General features: G+C 44.6%; 1 protein-coding gene across 6 annotated transcripts in view; it reads right to left on the bottom strand.

Moving 5' to 3' along the window:
* Positions 1-27,433, bottom strand: part of GTF2I (general transcription factor IIi) — a 115,041-nt gene that overhangs the window by 60,966 nt on the left and 26,642 nt on the right. For all 6 annotated transcript variants that reach the window (XM_033192904.1, XM_033192907.1, XM_033192905.1 and 3 more), the window contains exons 2-7: positions 20,693-20,796; positions 17,752-17,890; positions 8,370-8,504; positions 6,362-6,545; positions 6,158-6,186; positions 202-256 (exon numbers count right to left, since the gene is read on the bottom strand). In XM_033192904.1, the coding sequence (XP_033048795.1) occupies positions 202-256; positions 6,158-6,186; positions 6,362-6,545; positions 8,370-8,504; positions 17,752-17,890; positions 20,693-20,791 (641 nt within the window). In that variant the 5' untranslated portion in view covers positions 20,792-20,796. The remainder of the gene's footprint in view (positions 1-201; positions 257-6,157; positions 6,187-6,361; positions 6,546-8,369; positions 8,505-17,751; positions 17,891-20,692; positions 20,797-27,433) is intronic.

Below are 27,433 nucleotides of genomic sequence, written 5' to 3'. Positions count from 1 at the left end.
GCTTTTCCCAGGAACTCTACTATTCAGAAATACCAAGTCAAAGAGGGCATGTTCACAAGATCTGCAAATGCTATCCTTACCTATTAAACTTTAAGATGTGTGACATAAGGCCTTTTTAATATTCTAATATTTCAATTATCTAACAACTAAAACTTTTTGAGATGTGGGAGTTAAACAGCAGTAATGAAATTAGGTTTTTACCTTCCACCTGGAGATAGTATCGACCTGTCAGCATCTGTTACCATCACACGACCACCTACGTACAAAAAAAAATTGGCGTTAGTTTTGCAACATTTCAAATATCATACTTCTAAAGCCTTTAAATAAAGAATGAATGGGGTAGAACTAGGCTTTGCAGCTCCGGATCACACCAGAACAAACATTGTTTTTCATCCCTTCACCCAACCACACCCTCCTTGAATGAAAAAGCTCTATTTTCATCAGTGAGAGAAATGCAGACACATACCATTTGTCTAGTAAGATGGAATATGGAGAATATGACTCTGCTGACGTATAAATGACGATACACATTTTTCTTTTTTTTTAGAAACAGGGTTTTACTCTGTTGCCCAGGCTGGTGTGCAGTGGCATGATCATAGCTCACTGCAGCCTCCAGCTCCCGAGGATCAAGCAATCCTCCTACCTCAGCCTCCTGAGTAGCTGGGACTACAGGGGCATGCATTACCACTCCCAGCTAATTGTTTTCTATTTTTTGTAGAAATTAGAGCTTGCTATGTTGCCCAGGCTGGTCTCGAACTCCTGGACTCAAGGGAGACTCCCACTGTGGTCTCCCAAAGTGCTGAGATTAGGCTGGGCGCGGTGGCTCACACCTATAATCCCAGCACTTTGGGAGGCTGAGGTGGGTAAATTGCTTGAGGTCAGGAGTTCAAAAGCAGCCTGGCCAACATGGTAAAACCCCATCTCTACTAAAAAATATAAAAATTAGCTGGGTGTGGTGGCAGGCACCTGTAATTCCAGTTACTCGGAAGGCAGAGGCAGATTTGCTTGAACCCGGGAGGCGGAGGTTGTAGTGAGCCAAGAACGCGCCACTGCACTCCAGCCTGGGCGACAGAGCAAGACTCCATCTCAAAATAAATAAATACATACATACATACATACAAATGATAAAAAAACTTTTAAGTCTGAAATTTAACATAAACATGATAAATATTTCTCCATCTTAAAAGAGATCTACACAAAAATCCTACCACTAACATCATAGCTCATGGTCAAAATACTTTCCTACTAATATCACAAGGTGATGTCTGCTATTACCAATGCTGTTTGACATTTATATTCTAGCCAGAGCAACAAGAATAAGAAATAAGAGGCACTTAGATTGCAAAGGAAGTGGTAAATTGTCTTGATTCTCACACAACATGATCTCCTACATACAAAGTCCAGAAATAAATATAGGGTCAAATGACTTTCAACAAAGACAACAAGGATATCCCGAGGGAAAGGACGGTCTTTTCAGCAAATTGTCCTGGAATCAAAGGATATCCACGTGCAAAAAGATGAATTTACACCCTTACCTTGTACAATATACAAAAATGATGTCAAAAATGAACCATAGATCTAAATGTAAGAGCCAAAGCTATAAGGCTTATGGTAGAAAACATAGAAGTCAAATCTTCATGCCTTTGGGTTATGCAATGGTTTCTTAAATATGAAGTCAAAAGCATAAGTGAGGGCCGGGCGCAGTGGCTCACGTCTGTAATCCCAGCACTTTGGGAGACCGAGGTGGGCAGATCACCTGAGGTCTGGAGTTTGAGAACAGCCTGAGCAATATGGTGACACCCCATCTCCACCAAAAATACAAAAGTTATCCGGGCATGGTGGCAGGCGCCTGTAGTCCCAGCTACTCAGGAGGCTGAGACAGGAGAATTGCTTGAACCCGGGAGGTGGAGGTTGCAGTGAGCTGAGATCACGCCACTGCACTCCAGCCTGGGTGACACAGTGAGACTCTGTCTCAAAAACAACAACAACAACAACAAAAGCATAATTGACAAAAGAATAAACTGGTTTTTATCAAAATTTAAAATGTTTCTGCCTCAAAGGATACTACCAAGCAGGTGAAAAAGACAAGTTATACAGTAAGAATAATGTAGATTTATTAGAATTGGAGAAAATATTCTCAAATCCTGTACTCCAGCCTGGATAACAGAGTGACACCATTGCAAAAAGAAAAAAAAAAAAAATTTTAACAAATCGTCAATTAGGGACTTATATCAAGACTATAAAAAAACTCTTAAGACTCAATAATAATAAGACAAATAAACCCAATTTTTAAATGGGAAAAGGACCTAAAAGGACCTAAATAGATATTTATCAAAAAAAATGAATGGATGACCAATAAGCACAATGAAAGATAACACAAGCCTGTAATCCCAGCACTTTGGGAGGACGACGCAAGTGGATCACTTGGGCTCAGAAGTTCCAGACCAGCCTGGCCAACACGCAAAAGCTTGTCTCTACCAAAAAAGGTTCAGAAATGAGCTGGGTATGGTGGCGCACGCCTGTAGTCCTAGCTACTGAGAAGCTAAGGCACCAGGATTGCTTGAGCCTGGGAGGTTGAGGCTATACTGAGCTGAGATGGCACCACTACACTCTAGCCTGGGCAACAGAGTGAGACCCTGTCTCAAAAAAAAAGGTAAAAGATAACACAACATCAACAATCACTAGAGAAATTTTTAAAAATCAAACAAAAATGAGATACCATGTCACACCTATTAAAATGGCTAAAATCAAGAAGTAAGTTGGCAGAAATGTGGCGGTAACCCTCCTATCCTGCTGCTAGAATATAACATGGTATAGCCACCTTGGAAAACACCTTGTCAGTTTCTTCAAAGTTCAGTGTAGCAAGGTGCGATGGCTCACACCTGTAATCTCAGCACTCTGGGAGGCCTCCCTTGATCATGAGGTCAAGAGATTGAGACTATCCTGGCCAACATGGTGAAACCCCATCTCTACTAAAAATACAAAAATTAGCCAGGCATGGTGGCGTGTGCCTGTAATCCCAGCTACTCGGGAGGCTGAGGCAGGTGAATCTCTTGAACCCAGGAGGCAGAGGTTGCAGTGAGCCACCAAGATCGTGCCACTGCACTCCAACCTGGTGACAGAGCGAGACTCCGTCTCATTAAAAAAAAAAAAAAAAAAAGGCCGGGCACCGTGGCTCACGCCTGTAATCTCAGCACTTTGGGAGGCCGAGACGGGCGGATCACAAGGTCAGGAGATCTAGACCATCCTGGCTAACACTGTGAAACCTTGTCTCTACTCAAAAATACAAAAATTAGCCGGGCGCAGTGGCGGACGCCTGTAGTCCCAGCTACACGGGAGGCTGAGGCAGGAGAATGGCGTGAACCTGGGAGGTGGAGCTTGTAGTGAGTGGAGATTGCACCACTGCACTCCAGCCTGGGCAACAGAGTGAGACCCTGTCTCAAAAAAAAAGGTAAAAGATAACACAACATCAACAATCACTAGAGAAATTTTTAAAAATCAAACAAAAATGAGATACCATGTCACACCTATTAAAATGGCTAAAATCAAGAAGTAAGTTGGCAGAAATGTGGCGGTAACCCTCCTATCCTGCTGCTAGAATATAACATGGTATAGCCACCTTGGAAAACACCTTGTCAGTTTCTTCAAAGTTCAGTGTAGCAAGGTGCGATGGCTCACACCTGTAATCTCAGCACTCTGGGAGGCCTCCCTTGATCATGAGGTCAAGAGATTGAGACTATCCTGGCCAACATGGTGAAACCCCATCTCTACTAAAAATACAAAAATTAGCCAGGCATGGTGGCGTGTGCCTGTAATCCCAGCTACTCGGGAGGCTGAGGCAGGTGAATCTCTTGAACCCAGGAGGCAGAGGTTGCAGTGAGCCACCAAGATCGTGCCACTGCACTCCAACCTGGTGACAGAGCGAGACTCCGTCTCATTAAAAAAAAAAAAAAAAAAAAAAGGCCGGGCACCGTGGCTCACGCCTGTAATCCCAGCACTTTGGGAGGCCGAGACGGGCGGATCACAAGGTCAGGAGATCTAGACCATCCTGGCTAACACTGTGAAACCTTGTCTCTACTCAAAAAATACAAAAATTAGCCGGGCGCAGTGGCGGACGCCTGTAGTCCCAGCTACACGGGAGGCTGAGGCAGGAGAATGGCGTGAACCTGGGAGGTGGAGCTTGTAGTGAGTGGAGATTGCACCACTGCACTCCAGCCTGGGCAACAGAGAGAGACTCCGTCTCAAAAAAAAAAAAAAAAAAAAAAAGTTCAGTGTAAATTTACCCTATTCCTAGTAATTGCACTCCTATGTAAATCCAAGAGATATCAAGGAATATGTTCAGACAAAAACTTGCTCAAGTGTGTTCACTGTAACATTATTCCCAATACCTAAAGGTAGAAACAACCAAAATATCTATAAACTGATGATTGGATCAACAGGCGGTATATGTTCCTGTCATAAAATAATTAGTGCTCAGCAATAAAAAGAAACTACGGATACACCCATCAAGCTCGATGAGCCTCGAGTGAATGATGCTCAGTGTAAACAGCTCATTTCAATAGGATACATACTACATATTCCATTTCTACAACATTCATGAAATAACAGAGATAGGCATGATGAAAACATCCCAAAATTAGACTGTGATGATGGGTTAAAAACATTTTAAGACTGTAAATCTACTATTAGTGAATTATATACTTAAGACAGGTGAATTTGGCTGGGTGCGGTGGTGCACGCCTGTAATCCCAGCACTTTGGGAGGCCGGGGCAGGAGGATCATTTGAGGTCAGGAGTTCGAGATTATCCTGGGTAACATGGTGAAACCCCAATCTCTACTAAAAATACAAAAAAAATCAGTCAGGCGTGGTGGCGCACACCTGTAATCCCAGCTACTCTGGAGGCTGAGGCAGGAAAATCACTTGAACCTGGGAGGCGGAGGCTGCAGTGAGCCAAGATCACACCACTGCACTCCAGCCTTGGCGACAGAGCAAGACTCCGTCTCAAAAAGATAATAATAAAATAAGACAAGTGAATTTTATGGTGTATCAATTATACCTCAATAAATCTGCTAAAAAAGTAATCTTTTCACCACAATGAGAATAAAACAAAGGTTAATAGAAAATACAATGTGTGTGTTTATGTATATATAATTTTTTCCTTTCATCCTTACATGGTTAAGAGTATTGCAATGATACTGGTTATTTACTTCCGAAAGTCTCAAATAAACCTGGCTCTAAAGGGTACCACTCTTTATGCTGTTTTCCCTTCAAATGAAATGGCTAGACTTCCCTAAAGGAAGCTGAAATCCTCATCATTCTTCAAGGGCCCATAGAAATGCTCTCTTCCTCATGAACTCTTCCCTGAACTATAAAGGGATCCAACCTCCAATAACATCCACAGCCCTTTCTCAGAACCATTCTTGCAGTAGGGATGTGATGATCCTGCCATGTTCACTTTACAGACTTTTCTCTCTTCCATGAGACTCTCAGCTCTCAAAAGTTGTAATGCTGATACACAGCTGCGTATCCCCTCCCCACCCAATGCTGTGTGCCCAACAATGCCTTGACTAGTCAATGACATTAGGTCAATTAAATCCTACTCATAATTCTGCTCAGTGAGGGCAGATATATGATCTTCTGTAGAAAACAAGCAGCGGAGCTGAAAGCAAAAAAACAGCTGGGCGCAGTGGCTCACGCCTGTAATCCCAGCACTTTGGGAGGCTGAGGTGGGTGGAACATGAGGTCAGGAGTTCAAAACCACCCTGGCCAAGATGGTGAAACCCCGTCTCTACTAAAAATACAAAAATTAGCCGGGTGTGGTGGCGTGCACCTATAATCCCAGCTACTCGGGAGGCTGAGGCAGAGAATTGCTTGAACTCGGGAGGCGGAGGTTGCAGTGAGCCAAGATCGCGCCATTGCACTCCAGCCTGGGGGACAGAGTGAGACTCCATCTCAAAAAAAAAGAAAACAAAAAAACAAGTCTCCACTTTTTTAGCTCAAGGAACCTTTCGTGGATTATATAAACATCTAAACAGCTCATCCAAAAATGTCTGACATCATATTCTCAAAGAAAATAAAACAGAAACCATTGAAGTGTATTAAAATCTAGCAAAACGGAGGCCAGCCAGCTATCAAGGAATTGAATCTCTTACTTACCTAGATGCTTCTTTGGCTCTAAGAAAGGTCTGCATTAAAACAAAACAAAACAAAACTCCATATGAATACACAAAATTATTGTAGCACATACATTTAAATGACTTCTGTGTTAAATATGAATTTTTAAAATATATTAACATAAGCTGAATATTCAAATTTATATGAATCAACTGTTGATGGCTACAAAGGGAGAAAGCACTTCACCTCTTAATGATGAATGAAATCCCTGCTTTGTTCTCCAAAATCCATTTCAGGGTTGCAAGATCATAGTTCTCGGGGTGTTTAAAGGCAACGCCTTCCGGAAGCCCCTGCACTACCACAGCCGACTGGTCTCGCAGCATCTTCTCATATGGTACAGGTACCACTGTGGATTTGCCTAAAGCTTTCCCTGGGGGAGGTGAAAAGCAGATGAACATCATTCAATGGTAAGATTAAAAAACGAAATCATCGCTAGCTTATTGTGGCTTAATAAGGACATCCATGATTTCTTACGTGATTTCAAAATTAATTAATACTACAGCATTCTAGCTCCCCATGTCAGCAGAAGGTCTAAACCTGAAACTGATCCAAAAGGCCAAAATGAAAAGTAGATAAAATATTTTACTTTAAAAACTACACAGAGAGAGCAATGGCTGGTTTCTTGCACTACTGCCTTTCTTGAAGATGGTCCCATCCTGGCATATTCTCAGGTACAATTTGGCCTCAGAATATAGAAGCCCAGCACATCCAACCATTACCATAAAATACCAGGGATATTTCAGCTAATATTCTCATTGAAAACTTATCAGGTAAACACAAGCTTCCCACTCACAAATGAGTATATACTGTCAACCTGTTGGGCAGCGAGCCTCACACATACTGAAAATCCCATTCCAGAGAATTGATTTTCACCTATGACCCCACAGTAAAACCTCAGTCTCCTCCTTTGACTGTTTTTTTTTTTTTTTTTTTTTGAGACGGAGTCTCACTCTGTCGCGGGGCTGGAGTGCAGTGGCCGGATCTCAGCTCACTGCAAGCTCCGCCTCCTGGGTTCACGCCATTCTCCTGCCTCAGCCTCCCGAGTAGCTGGGACTACAGGCGCCCGCCACCTCGCCCGGCTAGTTTTTTGTATTTTTTAGTAGAGACGGGGTTTCACAGTGTTAGCCAGGATGGTCTCGATCTCCTGACCTCGTGATCCGCCCGTCTCGGCCTCCCAAAGTGCTGGGATTACAGGCTTGAGCCACCGCGCCCGGCCCTTTGACTGTTTTCGTGTAAGAGCTTTGTTTTATGATGGGACAAGAGTAACAAAAGGTGGCTTTGCAGGGAATTGGAGAGATGAGCATGCATATTAGAAAGAAACAGCTAGGCTGGGCATGGTGGCTCACAACTGTAATCCCAGCACTTTGGGAGGCCAAGGTGGGTGGATCACCTGAGGTCAGGAGTTCGAGACCACACTGGCCAATGTGGTGAAACCCCATCTCTACTAAAATTTAATACAAAAATTAGCCGGGCATGGTGCCGGACACCTGTAATCCCAGTTACTTGAGGGACTGAGGCAGGAGAATCACTTGGACCTGGGAGGCGGAGGTTGCAGTAAGCCGACATCGTGCCATTGCACTCCAGCCTGGGTGACAGAGTGAGACTCCATCTCAAAAAAAGAAAGAAAGAAAGAAAAAAAGAGCTCTACTGGTGACATTTCTTCCTGGGTTCCTTCAAAATGGAAGTGGAAGAAAGTAAGGTTATTGCAGGGCTGGGCACGGTGGCTATGGCCGGGCGCAGTGGCTAGGGCCAGGCACGGTGCCTCACACCTATAATCCCAGCACTTTGGGAGGCCGAGGCAGGCGGATCATGAGGTCAGGAGAAACCCCGTCTCTATTAAACAGTGAAACCCCGTCTCTATTAAAAATACAAAAAAAAAAAAATTAGCCGGGTGTGGTGGTGGGCATCTATAGTCCCAGCTACTCGGGAGGCTGAGGCAGGAGAATGGCGTGAATCCAGGAGGTGAAGCTTGCAGTCTGCCGAGATCGCGCCACTGCACTCCAGCCTGGGTGACAGAGTGAGACTCCGTCTCAAAACAAAAACAAACAAACAAACAAAAAAGAAAGGTTATTTATTGCTAATCCATTCAATCAGTGAAAATAATGTGTCATATAATTTTCAAATCAATTAATCTCCCCTTTAGAAAACTCAATTATATAATGTATCTTTTAGAAAAATTAAGTATTGTTTTTACCATAGCAAAAGCAGAAATAGTCCTCAACTGTTTTTCTAAGTGTTTCAATTTCTACAGCATCTACACTCATCCGATTTGCCTGGGTTGTAGATTTCATTTTATGCATCTCTGCCGCTTTTTCTTCTTCTTCAACACCTATAAAAAACAATAATAATAATAAAAAGATCCATATCCATTACCTTAATATTTGTTTTTTAGTAAAAATCGTTTTCCTGTATTCTAACAGGGAAAACTATTTTTAACATGCATTCTAACAGGGAAAAATATTTCTTAAGTATTCTTTAACATTTATTAGTCATTTGTGATTTGTTATAAAAGCAAAAAAGAGGCTAAGCCCAAGGGCTCAAGCCTGTAATCCCACCACCGTGGGAGGCTGAAGCAGCATTGCTTGAGCCCAGGAGTTCAAGACCAGTTTTGGCAACATAACAAGGACCCGTCTCTGCAAAAAAATGAAAATAGCCAGGTATAGTGGTGCGTGGCTGCAGTCCTAGCTGTTTGGGGGCTGAAGTGATTGCTTGAGCCTAGAAGTTCAAGGCTGCAGTGAGCTATGACTGGGCCAAGAACATACCACTGCCCTCCAGCCAAGGTGACAGAGAGAGACTGTCTCATAAATTTAAAAAAAAAGAAAACAAAAAAATAAAGGCCAGGTGCAGCTCATGCCTGTAATCCCAGCAACTTTGGAAGGCTGAGGCAGGCAGATCACAAGGTCAAGAAATCGAGAGCATCCTGGCCAACATGGTGAAACCCCATCTCTACTAAAAATACAAAAATTAGCTGGGAGTGGTGGCACACACCTGTAGTCTCAGCTACTTGGGAGGCTGAGGCAGGAGAATCGCTTGAATCTGGGAGGTGGAGGGTGCAGTGAGCCAAGATTGCGCCACTGCACTCCAGCCTGGTGACAGAGCGAAACTCTGTCTCAAAAAAATAAAAAATAAAAGGCAGGGAGACAGAGATTTAAAAGGGAACTTTTCAAATAAAAATCTAAAATACGTAAATGAGATGAATGAAAGTAATATGAAATGGTGACCATCTCTGAAATAAGTGTAGCTATAGCTAAAAATACTACATACTAGTACCCTTGTACTAGTTTTAAAAAGAAAATTTGTATTGGCTACAAATTTAAATGAGAAGATTATCAACACAAAAAAATTATAGGCTTACAAAGTCTAGCAGAATAACAAATAGATACAAGTAGCACTTGAAACGTGGCTGGTCCAAATTCAAATGTTTCATGAGTGTACAATACACAATGGATTTTGAAGACTTAGTACAAAAAAAGTATGACAAATAACCCATTAATTTTTTTTTTTTTTTTTTGGAGACAGAGTCTTACTCTGTCACCAGGCTAGAGTGCAGTGGCATGATCTCGGCTCACTGCCATCTCCGCCTCCCAGGTTCAAGTGATTCTCCTGCCTCAGCCTCCTGAGTAGCTGGGATTACAGGTGCGCACCACCACTCCTAGCTAATTTTTGTTATTTTTAGTAGGGATGGGGTGTCACCATGTTGGCCAGATAGTCTCGATCTCCTGACCTCATGATTCGCCCACCTCTGCCTCCCAAAGTGCTGGGATTATAGGCATAAACCACTGTACCCAGCCCATTAATAATCTTTAAATTGATTACATTTGAAATATTTTAGATAAGTATTACCAGTAAAATGAATTTCACTTGTTTTTCTTTATTCTTTAATGTTCTAACTAGAAAGTTTTAAATTATGGCCGGGCGTGGTGGCTCAAGCCTGTAATCCCAGCACTTTGGGAGGCCGAGACGGGCAGATCACGAGATCAGGAGATCGAGACCATCGTGGCTAACACAGTGAAACCCCATCTCTACTAAAAAATACAAAAAAAAAACTAGCCGGGCGAGGTGGCGGCGCCTGTAGTCCCAGCTACTCGGGAGGCTGAGGCAGGAGAATGGCGGGAACCCGGGAGGCAGAGCTTGCAGTGAGCTGAGATCCGGCCACTGCACTCCAGCCAGGGGGACAGAGCGAGACTCCGTCTCAAAAAAAATAAATAAATAAATAAATAAAGTTTTAAATTATGTGAGTAACTCACATGACACTTTTTTCTGCTGAACAACGCTTTTCTAAATCTCAGAAAAGGGCTCAGAATTCTCCTGAAGAATTTCTGTGATTGCCTCATAAACCTACTGATTATGTTCCAGAAGACCAGTAATTGCTCTTTATCTGCAAAGTACTTTATACAAACAAGTAAGAGGTACTTGAGAATTAGGCTGGATGCAGTGGTTCATGCCTGTAATCTCAGAACTTTGGGAGGCCAAGGAGGGCGGATCACCTGAGGTCAGGAGTTTAAGATCAGCCTGGCCAACATGGTGAAATCCCATCTCTACTAAAACACACACACACACACACACACACACACACACAAATTAGCCAGGTGTAGTGGCACATATTTATAATCCCAGCTACTTGGGAGGCTGAGGCAGGAAGACTTGCTTAAACCTGGGAGGCACAAGTTGCAATAAGCCAAGATCGCCCCACTGCACCCCAGCCCGGGTGATAGTGAGACTCTGTCTCAAAACAAAAGAGAAAATGGAGAATTTTTAAAAAAAGAGAGAGAGAAAGAAAGAAGAATTACAGAAACCATTCTCCATGGATCAAATTATTAATAATGAGGCCAGTCATGGTGGCTCACGCCAGTAATCCCAGCACTATGGGAGGACAAGGTGGGTGGATCACTTGAGGTCAGGATTTTGAGACCAGCCTGACCAACATGGTAAAACCCTACTACTAAAAATACAAAAATTAGCTGGGCGTGCCTGTAATCCCAGCTACTTGGGAGGCTGAGACAGGAGAATCGCTTGAACCTGGGAGGCAGAGGTTGCAGTAAGCCAAGATCACGCCACTGTCTGGGTGACAGATCAAGACTCCTTCTCAAAAATAAAAATAAAAATAAAAAAATAAAATAAATAAATTATTAGCAATGAAAACAAAGTATGAATACCGATGGACAGTGAACACAGCTTGCAACTGAGGACAGCGCCCTAATGCTTACTTCTAACCAGTGAAGAACCATGTAAACCAGGCAGGACAGGGAAGGGGAGAATATGCACAGCTGCGGGCGGGCTTATGGTATCGGTGGGGCAGATGGCAGCTTATACACACGCAATCAAAACAGCATTATTAGTATAAAGAAACACAGAAACATAATCAATGCCTGAACATTTCTCAACATTATCATATTGACAACATTTTAAAAATAGGTTATAACATAAAGCTTAGGAGATTATAGCATGGGGGTGGGGGACAAGGGAGGAATACAGTGGCAGGGGATAGTTTTTAAAAGAAATTAAAAATACAATTGGGAATTAAAATTCGTGAATTAACAAAACTTTTTGTTCACTAATAATTTATTTGCTGAATGTATCCCAATTTAATCTAAACTGACATCAGAAGTTTAACTTTAGACCTCAGTGGCATACAGGCATCTGCAAGAGATATTGTAGGTTGAATTCCAGACCACCACAATAACGCAAGTATAAAGTAAGGTCACACAAATGTTTTGGTTTCCCAATGCATATAAAAGTTACATTCACTCTTGCTTTCATGAAAGATCTCTCTGTAGTATGACGCTATTTGATAGCATTTTACCCAGAGTAGAACTTGTTTCAAAATTGGAGTCAATCCTCTGAAACCCTGCCATTGCTTTATGAACTAAGTTTATGTCATACTCTAAATCCTTTGTTATCATTTCAACAATGTTCGCGGAGGTTGCAGTGAGCTGAGATCGCGCCATTGCACTCCAGCCTGGGCAACAAGAGTGAAACTCTGTCTCAAAAAATACATAAATAAATAAATAAAAATAAATGGCATGCATCTCCTTATACACCTCCATCAGGACTCTGTGAGTGATTATGAGCAGTCATATTTTGAAAGCAATCTTTTTTTCTGAGCAGTAGATCTCAAAAGTGGGCTTAAAACATTTGGTGAACAACGCTATCAAGAGATATGCTGTCATCCAGGCTTTATTGTTCTATCAAGAGAGCAGAGGCAGAGCAGATTTAGTGTAACTCTTCGGGACTCCAGGATTTTCAGCATGGTTAATGAGCGTGGCTTCAAAGTAAACAGCAGCATTAGCACCTCACAAGGGATTCAGTCTGTCCTTTGAAGCTTTGAAGCCAGGAATGGATTTCTCTCTAGCTAGCAAAGTCCTAGACAGTATCTTCTAATATAAGGCTGTTGTGTCTGCACTGAAAATCTGTTTTGTGAGTGTAGCCATCTTCATGAATGATCTCAGCTAGATCTTCTAAAGAACTTGCTGCAGTTTCTATATCAAGCTACTTGCTGCTTCACCTTGCACTTTTATACTTTTATGTTATAGAGACTGTGGGCCGGGCGCGGTGGCTCAAGCCTGTAATCCCAGCACTTTGGGAGGCCGAGACGGGCGGATCACAAGGTCAGGAGATCGAGACCATCCTGGCTAACACGGTGAAACCCCGTCTCTACTAAAAAATACAAAAATCTAGCCGGGCGAGGTGGCCGGCGCCTGTAGTCCCAGCTACTCAGGAGGCTGAGGCAGGAGAATGGCGGGAACCCGGGAGGCGGAGCTTGCAGTGAGCTGAGATCCGGCCACTGCACTCCAGCCCCGGCAATAGAGCGAGACTCCGTCTCAAAAAAAAAAAAAAAAAAAAAAAAAAAAAAGAGAGACTGTGTCTTCCTTTTTTTTTTCTGAGACACAAGTCTCAAGAGTCCAAGCTGGAGTGCGATGGCGCGATCTCAGCTCACCGCAACCTCCGCCTCCTAAGCTCAAGCAATTCTTGTACCTCAGCCTCCAGAGTAGCTGGGACTACAGGTGCACGCCACCAGGCCTGGCTAATGTTTTGTATTTTAGAAGAGATGGGGTTTCACCAGGGTGCCTAGAGTGGTCCTGCACTCCTGAGCTCAAGCGATCCACCCGCCTTGGCCTCCCAAAGTGCTGGGATTACAGGCGTGAGCCACCGCTCCCAGCCGACTGTGTCCTTCCTTAAACCTCATGAGTCAACCTCTGCGAGCTTCCAACTTTTCTTCTGCAGCTTCCTCACCCATCTCAGCCTTCACAGAATTGAAGAGAGTTAGGGCCTCGCTCTGGATTACGCTGTGGCTTAAGGGAATGTTGTGGATAGTTTGATCTTCTATCCAGACCATTCAAACTTTCTTCCTGTCAGCAATAAGCTGTTTTGCTTTATCATCTGCATGTTCACTGGAGCAGCACTTTTCATTTCCTTCGAGAACTTTTCCTATACATTCTCCACCTGGCTAACTGTTCAGCCTAGCTTTCAGCCTACCTCACCTGCTGACATGCCTTCCTCACTAAACTTCATCATTTCTGCTTTTGATATAAAGTGAGCAGCCTGCAACTCTTCCTTTCATCTGAACACTCAGAGGCCACTACAGGGCTATTAATTGGCCTAATTTCTTTTTCTTTTCTTTCTTTTTTTTTGTTGAGACGGAGTCTCACTCTGTCACCCAGGCTGGAGTGCAGTGGCACGATCTTGGCTTACTGCAACCTCCGCCTCCCAGGTTCAAGTGATTCTCCTGCCTCCCGAATAGCTGGGACTACACGTGTGCGCCACCACACCCAGCTAATTTTTGTATTTTTAGTAGAGACGGGGTTTCACCATGTTGGCCAGGATGGTCTCGATCTCTTGACCTCATGGTCCACCCATCTCGGCCTCCCAAAGTGCTGGGATTACAGGTGTGAGCCACCGCGACTGGCCAGCCTCATTTCAATATTGTGTCTCAGGGACCAGGGAGGCTTGAGGAGAGGGAATAATGGGGGACCAGGCGATTAGTGAAGCAGTCAGAACACATAATTACCAATTAGGTTTGCCATCTTATATGCCTGCATTTGAGGACTCCCAATACAATAGTAACATCGAAGATCACTGATCTCAATACCTTGAACCAAGGAGGCAGACGCTGCAGTGAGTCGAGATCGCACCACTGCAGTCCGGCCAAGGTGACAGAGCGAGCCTCCCTCTCAAAAAAAAAAAAAAAAAAAGGCCGGGTGCGCTAGCTCACGCCTGTAATCCCAGCACTTTGGGAGGCCAAGGCGGGTGGATCACGAGGTCAGGAGATAGAGAACATCCTGGCTAACACGGTGAAACCTCATCTCTACTAAAAAATATAAAAATTAGCCGGGCGAGATAGCGGGCGCCTGTAGTCCCAGCTACGCGCTACTCCGGAGGCTGAGGCAGGAGGATGGCATGAACCCAAGAAGCGGAGGTTGCAGTGAGCCGAGATCACGCCACTGCACTTCAGGCTGGGTGACAGAGCGAGACTCTGTCTCAAAAAAAAAAAAAATATCCACCACAGCGGAAGCAATAGTCATGAAAAAGTCTAAACTAGTGCTATGCCAAGAGTTAACAAAATGTGACATAGAGAACGAAGTGAGTACATGCTGCCAGGAAAACGGCACCAACAGACTTGACAAAAGGTTGCCACAAATATTCAATTTATGCAAACCGCAGTATCTGCCAGGCACAAAAAAAAATGATGTATGCCCAGTCGGGCGCAGTGGCTCACTCCTGTAATCCCAGCATTTTGGGAGACCAAGGCAGGCAGATCACCTGAGGTCGGGAGTTCGAGACCAGCCTGACCAACATGGAGAAACTCTGTCTCTACCAAAAATACAAAATTAGCCGGGCGTGCTGGAGCATGCCTGTAATCCCAGCTACTCAGGAGGCTGAGGCAGGAAATCACTTGAACCCAAGAGGCGGAGGTTGTGGTGAGCCGAGATCGTACCATTGCTCCGGCCTGGGCAACAAGAGCAAAACTCCATCTCAAAAAAACAAAAACAACAGCAAAAAAAAATGAGGTATGCTTATATATATTATGTGCCTATAGGTACCCTAGCTTTTTTGTTCCCTTTCCATGTTTTTAAGAAAATGCTGTATCAGGCTGGGCGCAGTGGCTCACGCCTGTAATCCCAGCACTTTGGGAGGCCAAGGCAGGCGGATCATGAGGTCAGAAGATCAAGACCATCTGGGCTAACACAGTGGAAACCCCATCTCTAATAAAAATATAAAAAATTAGCCAGGCATGGTGGCGGGTGTCTGTAGTCCCAGCTACTTGGGAGGCTGAGGCAGGAGAATGGCTTGAACCTGGGAGGCGGAGCATGCAGTGAGCCGAGATCACGCCACTGCACTCCAGCCTGGGCAACAGAGCAAGACTCCATCTCAAAAACAAAAACAGAAAAAAAAGAAAATGCTGTATCAATTAGTTAACATAAAACCTACAGTGTTAGGTTAAACACAGATATGAAAATTGTCATACTGTGAAAGGCTGTAAGTATGAATACCCTATAGTAAATTTTAACACTGTGTTCCAATGTCAGGTAACCTCACCACTGCTCTAAATGAGAATTACAAAACTCACTGAAGACTGTGATAAGGTGATTCCACTGGGGGAATGGAGGAGAACTGTTTAATTTTGCATATGCTTAAACAAACTCATTTGCACAGTAAATAACTGATTTTCAACACACCAAATTTTTATCTAGAAAAGAATTCCTGGCTGGGCATGGTGGCTCACATCTGTAATCCCAGCACTTTGGGAGGCCAAGGTGGGTAGATCACCTGAAGTCAGGAGTTCAAGACCAGCCTGATCAACGTGACAAAACCCTGTCTCTACTAAAAAATACAAAAAATTAGCCAGGTATGGTGGTGTGCACCTGTAATCCCAGCTACTCCAGAGGCTGAGGTAGAAGAATTGCTTGAACATGAGAGGTGGAGGTTGCAGTGAGCTGAGATCGCACCATTGCACTCTAGCCTGGTGACAGACCGAGACCCCATCTCTTAAAAAAAAAAAAAAAAAAAAGGCCAAGAGTGGTGGCTCATGCCTGAAATCCTAGCACTTTGGGAGGCCAAGGCAAGCAGATCACCTGAGGTCAGGAGTTCGAGACCAACTTGGCCAACATGGCAAAACCCTGTCTCTGCTAAAATTACAAAAATTAGCCGGGCATGGTGGTGGGCACCTGTAATCCCGGCTCAGGAGGCTGAGATAGAAGAATTGCTTGAACACGGGAGGTAGAGGTTGCAGTGAGCCGAGATCGTGCCACTGCACTCCAGCCTGGGCGATAAGAGTGAAATTCCATCTCACAAAAAAAACAGAAAGAAAAAAGAAAGTAACTCCTTATCTGAGTAAAACTTTTTTTTTTTTTTTTTGAGACGGAGTCTTGCTCTGTCGCCCAGACTGGAGTGCAGTGGCTTGATCTCAGCTCACTGCAAGCTCCGCCTTCCGGGTTTACGCCATTCTCCTGCCTCAGCCTCCAGAGTAACTGGGACTACAGGCGCACGCCACCACGCCTGGCTAGTTTTTTTGTATGTTTTAGTAGAGACGGGGTTTCACCGTGTTACCCAGGATGCTCTCCATCTCCTGACCTCGTGATCCAACCGTCTCGGCCTCCCAAAGTGCTGGGATTACAGGCTTGAGCCACCGCACCCGGCCCTGAGTAAAACTTTTAATCTATTCAAAATTTCTCTACCTTCATTACCTTCTCTCTAATGTACTTCATTAATCCAGAGTAAAGCCAGGTAAGGAACACTGGACAATAAACATTACCATTTTTCTTAACTCTTCAGTATCTATCCTGACATATTTCAGTGATTCCTTTGGAGCATTTTGAAATGTCTCCATAAACATTTCAGAAAATCTTTTTTAGTTTTTTTTTTTTTTTTTGAGACGGAGTCTCGCTCTGTCGCCCAGGCTGGAGTGCAGTGGCCGGATATCAGCTCACTGCAAGCTCCGCCTCCCGGGTTCACGCCATTCTCCTGCCTCAGCCTCCCGAGTAGCTGGGACTACAGGCGCCGCCACCTCGCCCGGCCAATTTTTTTGTATTTTTTAGTAGAGACGGGGTTTCACCGTGTTAGCCAGGATGTTCTCGATCTCCTGACCTGGCGATCCACCCGTCTCGGCCTCCCAAAGTGCTGGGATTACAGGCTTGAGCCACCACGTCCAGCCGCTCTTTTTTAGTTTAAACCTCATCCTGCTCTAGAAGAAAATATAACTTGGCCAGGCACAGTGGCTCACGCCTGTAATCCCTGCACTTTGGGAGGCCAAGGTGGGCGGATCACCTGAGGTTGGGAGTTCGAGACCAGCCTGACCAACATGGAGAAACCCTGTTTCTACTAAAAATACAAAATTAGCTGGGCATTGCCTGTAATCCCAGCTACTAGGGAGGCTGAGGCAGGAGAATCGCTTGAACTCACGAGGCAGGGGTTGTGGTGAGCCAAGATTGCGCCACTGCACTCCAGCCTAGGCAACAAGAATGAAACTCCATCTCAAAACATAAAAAAGAAAAAAGAAAGAAAATATAACTTGTCTTACCTATAAATATTTAGGCTTAAAATTAATGAAATGCAAAAGATAAAAATACAACGCTTACAATATTTTACAAAATCTTTTTGAAAATCCTTTCTGGTATTGACAAAAGCACGTCCTCTTTCAGTTCCGACGACAAACACGTCTGTTTCATACACTGCAATGCAGGCCACTTCGGCTTTGGACTTGGCCAATTCTTTACACTACAATACAAACAGCAAATATTATGTTACATGCAGACATTTAAGGGTACCGTTTCTGCTCAATGAATTAAAAAAATCTAACAACATTTTTTAAAGGTACTTAGCTTTCAAAATAGTTTTTGGCCTGATTTTAAACAAAAGACAATACAGAATTTATAAGGAAAAAAAGCAGAATTCCCTTGTAATCTCTTATAGATCAGATTCCCCAAGAAGCAGACTCAGAGTTTACACAGGCTTGCTGGGGGTCATTGTCAATTACAGCTCTTGGGAGGTGGGAAGCAGGCAGGGCTGGAGAGTGGAAGCACTGAACACTGATGTAGCTGCACCCAGAGCTAGGAGCTGGCGTGGCCCTCCCCAGGGAAAGCGTGGAACCTTGTGCAAGGTGGCTCAAACAGTCATGGCACCTGGGGCAATAAGTGCCATCAGTACAAAAGGAGGGGGGGTCTGAAACCTACACTACAGCATTCATTACATAATCCCCACCTCCAGAAGTATTCCCCTGTGTACATACAGCCAGAATCACTTTTAGGTGGGCAGAGTATTTACTGACTTTTACTAAGTATATTCCTATAAGATTAAATATTCTTTAAAAACGTTATAGAGTATATAGTATTCCATTTAATGAATATACCTTGGATCATTTACTGATAACATTATTTAAAAGGTTGGTGATTCCAATCTTCCTCCCTAAAAATAACACCACCATAATAACCTGGGAACGAAATATTTATGGGCGTTTTTTTTTTTTTTTTGAGACAGAGTTCCGCTCTGACACCCAGGCTGGTGTGCAGTGGCGCGATCTCGGCTCACTGCAACCTCTATCTCACGGGTTCCAGCAATTCTGTCTCAGCCTCCCAAGTTACTGGGACTACAGGTACATGCTGCTACCCCAGCTAATTTTTTTGTATTTTTAGTAGAGACAGGGAGTCACCATGTTGGCCAGGCTGGTCTCGAACTCCTGACCTCAGGCAATCCACCGCCTCGGGCTCCCAAAGTGCTGGGATTAGGCATGAGCCACCGTGCCCGGCCTTATGTGCATCTTGAATGACTTTCTCAAAATAGATACAGAGACATGAGAGTCAAAAAAAAACAAAACAAAAACAAAACACATTGACAGTAAATACTCTGAATTCTCAAAATCTACTGAAATTTGCTTCCTAATAAGATTCATAGGCAAAGCACAGTGGCTCACGCCTGTAATCCCAGCACTTCGGGAGGCTGAGGTGGGCGCATCACCGGAGGTCAGGAGTTCGAGACCAGCATGATCAACACGGTGAAACCCCTTCTCTACTAAACATACAAAAAAATTACCCGGCAGTGGTGGCAGCCGCCTGTAATCCAAGCTACTTGGGAGGCTGAGGCAGGAGAATCGCTTGAACCCAGGAAATGGAGGTTGCAGTGAGCTGAGATCACGCCACTGCATTCCAGCCTGGCAACAGAGTGAGACTCCGTATCAAAAAAAAAACAAAAAACAACAACAACAACAAAAAACCTGGAGCACCATATTCTAGTATACAATCTCACTCTGAATAATTGCTAATATTATACATAAATTCAAAGTTAACACTTGCAAAACAAATGACTGCCTAAGGTGATGGCAGAAAAAAAATTTGAGATTAAATAGGAAAATTAAACATTTAGGTAAGTTAAGAAGATTCTGAAGCATGGTAATAAAATGTGATTTTGGCCGGGCACGGTGGCTCAAGCCTGTAATCCCAGCACTTTGGGAGGCCGAGACGGGTGGATCACGAGGTCAGCAGATCGAGACCATCCTGGCTAACATGGTGAAACCCCGTCTCTACTAAAAAATACAAAAAACTAGCCGGGCGAGATGGCGGGCGCCTGTAGTCCCAGCTACTTGGGAGGCTGAGGCAGGAGAATGGCGTGAACCCGGGAGGCGGAGCTTGCAGTGAGCTGAGATCCGGCCACTGCACTCCAGTCTGGGCGGCAGAGCGAGACTCCACCTCAAAAAAAAAAATAAAATAAAATAAAATAAAATAAAATAAAATAAAATAAAATGTGATTTTGGCCGGGTGCGGTGGCTTACGCCTATAATCCCAGCCCTTTGGGAGGCCAAGGTGGGTAGATCACCTGAGGCCGGGAGTTCGAGACCTGCATGACCAACATGGTGAAACTTCATCCCTACTAAAAATACAAAAAATTAGCTGGGCATGGTGGCACGTGCCTGTTATCCCAGCTACTCGGGGGCCTGAGGCATAAGAATTGCTTGAATCCAGGGGGCGGAGGTTGCAGGGAGCCGATATCACGTCATTGCACCCCAGCCTGGGCAACAAGAGCAAAACTCTGTCTCAAACAAATAAATAAATAAATAAAATGTGATGTGAAAGGCTTAAATCCATAACTATTATTCAAGAAGAAAAACTATTCATTGGTTGGGGTGGTAGCTCATGCCTATAATCCCAGCACTTTGAGAAGCTGAGGCGGGTAGATCAAGAGATTAGGAGTTCGAGACCGGCCTGGCCAAGATGGTGAAACTCCATCTTTACTAAAAATACAAAAACTAGCTGGGTGCGGTGGCAGGCGCCTGTAATCCCAGCTACTCAGAAGGCTGAGGCAGGAGAATCGTGTGAACCCAGGAGGCAAAGGTTGCAGGGAGCTGAGATCTTGCCGCCGCTCTCTAGCCTGGGCGACAGAGCAAGACTCTGTCTCAAAATTAAAAAAAAAAGAAAAACTACTCATTAAAACTAAAAACCATAAAATTCTATCTTCCACAAAAACAAATCAACCTTATCTACAGCACAGGCCTACCCAACTATGGAATGATGGAACACAAGGCCTCACCATGGACTCGAGAGCTGACATGAGGAATGTCACCACCATCCTGCTCTCTGAGGACTCCTCATCTTCAACGGGCAGGGTGGACATTGCAACTTGGGCCATGATCCCTGTGCAAGAGAAGTAAGAAGAAAGTGAGTGGTAGAAAACCGGTATCCTAAACCCACAGCCAAAGCTGTGAGGACCCCTCATGGGCAGCCTAATTTGCAGTTTTCCTGCACTAGAGAAAAAAATAAGGTTCAGAAACTAAGTATTTGACTTGTCCCACACCCTCATAAGATAAAGAATCCATCCCCTAACTTTCTATGTATTGTTATTTCCAGAAAACTGGGTCAATATCACACCCCAAATAAATCCAGGTAGCACCCAGAATCAGTGAAATTTCTCCCAAGTAAGAGGAAGAGGAGGCAAGGCACTTTAAAACCCAGTGACAGGCAACCACAACTCAACACAGGAAAGAGGTGCCAAGCTCTCTTCTCCCCTGAACATCCTGACACAGAAAAGAATGGATGCAGTGAACTGAGGCTGAGTGGAGAGTTCCTCTTCTTACTAAGAAAACAGATCACAGTCATCAAGTACCATGTAAGATTCTTTATAATACAGCATATTCTGGCCAGGCAATTGGCTCACACCTGTCATCCCAGCACTTTGGGAGGCTGAGGCAGTCAGATCACCTGAGGTCATGAGTTTGAGACCAGTCTGGCCAACATGGAGAAACCCTGTCTCTACTAAAAATACAAAAATTAGCCGGGTGTGGTGGCGGGCGCCTGTGTAATCCGAGCTACTCGGAGGCTGAGGCAGGAGAATTGCTTGAACCCAGGAGGTGGAGGCTGCAGTTAGCAGAGATTGCACCATTGCACTCCAGCCTGGGTGACAAGAGCAAAACTCCGTCTCAAAAACAAAAACCAAAACACACAAAAAAAACGGTTAGTAGTGTAAATGTTATTTTATGTATATTTTACCAAAATAAAACCAAGACAATACACCATAAAAAAACATACTGGTCAGGTGTGGTGGATCACATCTGCAATCCCAGCTCTTTGGAAGGCTGAGGCAGGTGGATCACCTGAGGTCGGGAATTCGAGATTAGCCTGGGCGACACGGCAAAACCCCGTCTCTACTAAAAATACAAAAATTAGCCAGGCAGGGTGGTGGGCACCTGTAATCCCAGCTACTCAGGAGTCTGAGACAGAGGAATCACTTGAACCTAGGAGGCGGAGGTTGCAGTGAGCCAAGATCATCCCACCTCATTTGAGTCTCGGTGACAGAGTGAGACCCTGTCACAAAAATTAAAAAACAAAAAAAAAATTATGTATATTTTGTCAAAATAAAACCAAAACAATACACCATATAAAGACATACTAAGATGGCAAAATCTAAAGCAAATTTCTAAAACTGAAATACTAAAAAGGTTTTCTGTAAATAGCATGCAAATTAGATGCCTATTAAAAACTGTCCCTTTTAGGCCGAGACGGGCGGATCACGAGGTCAGGAGATCGAGACCATCCTGGCGAACACAGTGAAACCCCGTCTCTACTAAAAATACAAAAAACTAGCCGGGCGAGGTGGCGGGCGCCTGTAGTCCCAGCTACTCGGGAGGCTGAGGCAGGAGAATGGCGTAAACCCGGGAGGCGGAGCTTGCAGTGAGCTGAGATCCGGCCACTGCACTCCAGCCTGGGCGACAGAGCAAGACTCCGTCTCAACAAAAAAAAAAATAAAAATAAAAATAAAAATAAAAATAAAAACTGTCCCTTTTAATTTAGTTGAATTAATTCTATTTTTAGGGAGGTATTGAATAATTAAACTTAATATGGAAGGATAACTGAAAAATTTAAAAATTAAACACTGGAAACAAGAATAGTAACTGTAAAAACATAAATTTACTGACTGTAAAAAAATTAATTAATTAATTAATTAATACCCGAGTATTCCTTAAGGAAAGCCCCAGGATTCTGGAGAACATGGACAAGCCGTTGAGGAGCTGTCAACAGAAAACTGTCATGCCTAAAACTGTCAGTAAATCTTTTCCCTATTATTAAAGAGGATGCTCTATTTCCCTATTATTAAAGACTGTGATCTAGCTTTACCATCTGTTACCATGTGAATTAACTGCTAGCCCAGATTACCCATCAACAAGTAATGAAGCATACACACTTAGGAAGTTATGCTTTATAACAAAAACCATAATCAGCTGGGCATGGTGGCGTGCACCTGTAATCCCAGCACTTTGGGAGGCCGAGACAGGTGGATCTCTTGAGGTCAGAAGTTGGAGACCAGCATGGCCAACATGGTGAAACCCCGTCTCTACTAAAAGTTCAAAATAGTAGGGCATGGTGGCACGCACCTGTAATCCCAGCTACTTGGGAGGCTGAGGCAGGAGAATCGCTTGAGCCCAGGAGGCAGAGGTTGCAGTGAGCCAAGATTGCACCGCTGCACTCCAGCCTAGACGACAGAGTGAGACTCCATCTCAAAAATAAATAAATAAATAAATAAATAATAAATAAATAAATACAAACAACAATCAAAAAATAATTGACACTTGGCCGGACACAGTGGTTCATGCCTGTAATCCCAGTATTTTGGGAGGTCGTAGCAGGTGGATTACATGAAGCCAGGAGTTCCAGACCATCCTCGGCAATGCGGCAAAACCCTGTTTCTACTAAAAATACAAAAATGAGCCAGGCATGGTGGTGTACCGTCTGTAATCCCAGCCATTCAGGAGGCTGAGGCACAAGAATCACCTGAGTCCTGTAGGTGGCAGTCGCAGTGAGCCAAAATCGCGCCACAGCACTCCAACCTGAACAATAAAGCAAGACTCTAAAAAACAAAACAAAACAAAAAAGCAAAACAATTATCCCCATATATTTGAACAAACGGATGCAAATCTGATTCCCAAAACAAGGTTCCCTGACTAGAGACGGAAAGTAACAGCAGTATCAAGCAAGTGAATAGGTAAATTATAGAAATTATTTGGTCTAACAGCCTAGGTAGATCCCATTCTTTTTCTCTTGGATAAGACTAAGTGAATTTGTTTGGTTTTCGTTCCCTCTCCCTCTCCCCCAAGTCTAAGTAAATTTGCATTAAAATGTGGCTCAGGGCAAAATGGACAACAAAGGCACTATATGTTTCTATAATTAGACATTCACTTAGCATACACTTTCATTATTTCTGAAAGTTCATGGTATTTCTTCATAATCTCACTTTTCCTTTAATCCCCCCAGCGAAAGGAAACAAGAGATGTGTTCTCATTTTACAAATGCAGTGATTTGTCAAGGTCATGTAGCCACTATCACAGTCAGAACATGAAACTAGGGCAATTTTCTGCCTACCGCTGTTACCATTTCTTCTCATCTTTAATCGCCATAAATCTGCTATCAAGTCATCATGAGGCCAGAGAATAAGGTCTGGAGGCAGGGAATCTAAGGCCAATTCATGCTGACTTCCAGAACTAAATCAACAGGAAAACCCCAACTTTCCACACTTAAGTAACAAAAGGATGGGAGGCTACTCAGTTTGCAAACCACCACTCCCACTTTTGCTGCGTCCCAGATGGAAAACTGAAAGTATCTCTGATTGGTTGCTTCCTGCAACCAATCAGACGTTTGCACAGGGGTGTAACTTTGTAACTTCACTTCAGCCTCTGATGGTTGCTTCCTGCACCCAATCAGACTGACTGCGACCAAGTCTTTTCGTTTTCTTTTGAGACGGAGTCTCACTCTGTCGCCCAGGCTGGAGTGCAGTGTCGCGATCTCGGCTCACTGCAAGCTCCGCCTCCCGGGTTCATGCCGTTCTCCCGCCTCAGCCTCCTGAGTAGCGGGGACTACAGGCGCCCGCCACCGCGCCTGGCTAATTTTTTGTATTTTTTAGTAGAGACGGGGTTTCACCGTGTTAGCCAGGATGTTCTTGATCGCCTGACCTCGTGATCCGCTCACCTCTGCCTCCCAAAGTGCTGGGATTACAGGCGTGAGCCACCGTACCCGGCGTTTTTTTCTTTTTTTAAGATGGAGTCTCGACCCGGCGCGGTGGCTCAAGCCTGTAATCCCAGCACTTTGGGAGGACGAGGCGGGCGGATCACGAGGTCAGGAGACCGAGACCATCCTGCCTAACACGGTGAAACCCCGTCTCTACTAAAAACTAGCCGGGCGAGGTGGTCGGCGCCTGTAGTCCCAGCTACTCGGGAGGCTGAGGCAGGAGAATGGCGTAAACCCAGGAGGCGGAGCTTGCAGTGAACCGAGGTCGCGCCACTGCACTCCAGCCTGGGTGACACAGCAAGACAGACTCCGTCTCAAAAAATAAAAAATAAAAATAAATAAAAATAAAAAAAGATGGAGTCTCGCTCTATCGCCCAGGTTGGAGTGCAGCAGCAGCACGTTCTGGGCTCACTGCAACCTCGGCCTCCCGGGTTCAAGCGATTCTCCTGCTCTTCAGCCTCATGAGTACGTGGGATTACAGGTGCCCGCCACCACGCCCAACTAATTTTTGTATTTTTAGTAGAGATGGGGTTTCACCATGTTGGCCAGGCTAGTTTGGAACTCCTGACCTCAGGTTATCCACCCACCTCGGCCTCCCAAAGTGCTGGTATTACAAACGTGAAACACCACGCCCGGCCTTTTTTTTTTTTTTTTTTGAGACAGAGTCTGGCTCTGTTGCCCAGGCTGGAGTGCAAGGGTGCTTATCTCAGATCACTGCAACCTCCGCCTCCCAGGTTCAAGCGATTCTCCTGCCTCAGCCTCCCGAGTAGCTGAGATTACAGGAAACTGCCACCACACTGGCTAATTTTTTGTATTTTTAGTAGAGATGGGGTTTCACCATGTTGATCAGGCTGGTGTGGAACTTGTGACCTCAGGTGATCCACGCCTCTAGGCCTCCCAAAGTGCTGGGATTACAGGGCAAGTCGTCATTTGCATCAACTGTAACTTTGTAACTTCACTTTAGTCTCTGGTTGGTTGCTTTCCACAACCAGATACTTGCATAGGGTATAACCTTTGTAACTTCAAGTCAGCCTCTAATTGGTTGCTTTTCACAACCAATCAGACTGCTTGCGGGCCACTACTACATGTACATAAGGTGTACAACAGGTAACCAATGGGAAACCTCTAGAGGGTAGTTAAACCCCAGGAAATTCTGTGAAGGGGATCTTCCCTAGGCTCAGCACCTCCCCTCTTTGTGGAGTGTACTTTCTACTTTGAGTAAATCTCGGCTTTAGGTGCTTGTCCCATTCCTTGCTTCGTGCCTTTTGTCCAATTCTTTGTTCAAAATGCCAAGTACCTGGACACGCTCCACTAGTAACAATCACACTCCGTGTGTGTAAGAAATGGGAGACAGACGCCACAGCAACTGCCCACGGGGTGCCCCTGGTGATGAAGGTCCTATGTCATTATCAGAACTAACAGGGCAGGCAGCGAGCCCTGCAGGATGGAAAGCACCCTGGGGGCGACCCACGGGCCTTCTCTGTGCTTTCTGCTCTCTGGAAATGGGTGCATCCGGGTCACACCGGAAGTTCACTGTTCTTTGCTCGTCCCGAGGTTCCTTCATGGGACAGTCCTTAGTTGAAACTATTCGTGGAGCCTTCCCTGCACCCTTCACTTGGGGACGGCTCCCTCTCTTTTCTCCCCTTCCCAAAAAAAAACTGCCATCAGGAGGTGGCATTAACAATGAACACCAGAGGAGGCATCGGGCCAGGCAGGCGAGGCCAGCTTAGGAAGCACGTGATGCACTGGTCCTCACAGGACCACACACCTAGAGAGCTGAGGTATGGGTTCAGCAGACCTAACCATCTCGCTGCGTGCCCTTGGGGGCTGTACTCAGTCGCCTCGTCTATAAATGGAAATGCTCAATACCTTTTATGAATCCCCTCAACTTAAGAAGGGTTGGACAGAGAAAGAAATGAACATTTATTGAATATGTCATGCTTTATTGGCCATCTTGTATAATAAGCACAGCAACCCTGAGTGGGAGAGCAGGCACCATGGAGCCCACATGGACCCCAGAAGAGCTCCTTGATGGAGGTGGTGCTTCAGAAGCCACCTGAGCCGGGCCCATGGAGTCTTTTTCCTGGTTGACTTTACTTTCTGATGTCACCAGCAATGAACCACAAATCACCAGGATATGACCTGTCCTATCTGTCATGACACATCAAAACTCAGAGGTCTCCCAATAAAAGAGGCTGTTAAACAAAAAACAAAAAAAACTAAACCAGGTAAAATGAGAACATTTTGCTCTGTGCTCACAAGGAATGCAACTAGGTATGATTTTTACTTTTTTTTTTTTGATGGGGGAAGGAGTCTCACTCTATTGCCCCGGCTGGAGTGCAGTGGTGCGATCTTGGCTCACTTCCATCTCCAGCTCCTGGGTTCAAGCAATTCTCCTGCCTCAGCCTCCTGAGTAGCTGGGATGACAGGCGCCCACCACCACACCCGGGTAATTTTTGTATTTTTAGTAGAGATGGGGGGCTTCACCATGTTGGCCAGGCTGGTCTTGAGCTCCTGACCTCAGGTGATCCGCCCGCCTCAGTCTCCCAAAGTGCTGAGATTATAGGCGTGAGCCACCACACCCGGCCTCCCATTTTTTCAATCTCCTCAGTTCTTCTATTCTGAAGGTTTTTTGACTCCACCTTTAGTTTCTCTGATTTGATCTTAATTCTCCTTCATGAGTTTCAAACATGAACTCATTTGGCCTGTTGCCGTTTCACTGGTTATCTCTGATTCTGGTCGGCTACTGTATATGTGATGCTTTCTTTATCTCTGA

Source organism: Trachypithecus francoisi, unplaced genomic scaffold (assembly GCF_009764315.1).
Source record: "Trachypithecus francoisi isolate TF-2019V2 unplaced genomic scaffold, Tfra_2.0 Lachesis_group4, whole genome shotgun sequence".
Taxonomy (NCBI): Eukaryota; Metazoa; Chordata; class Mammalia; order Primates; family Cercopithecidae; genus Trachypithecus; species Trachypithecus francoisi.
Note: the sequence above shows the minus strand (reverse complement) of the source record. Positions and strands in the feature narration are given on the sequence as shown.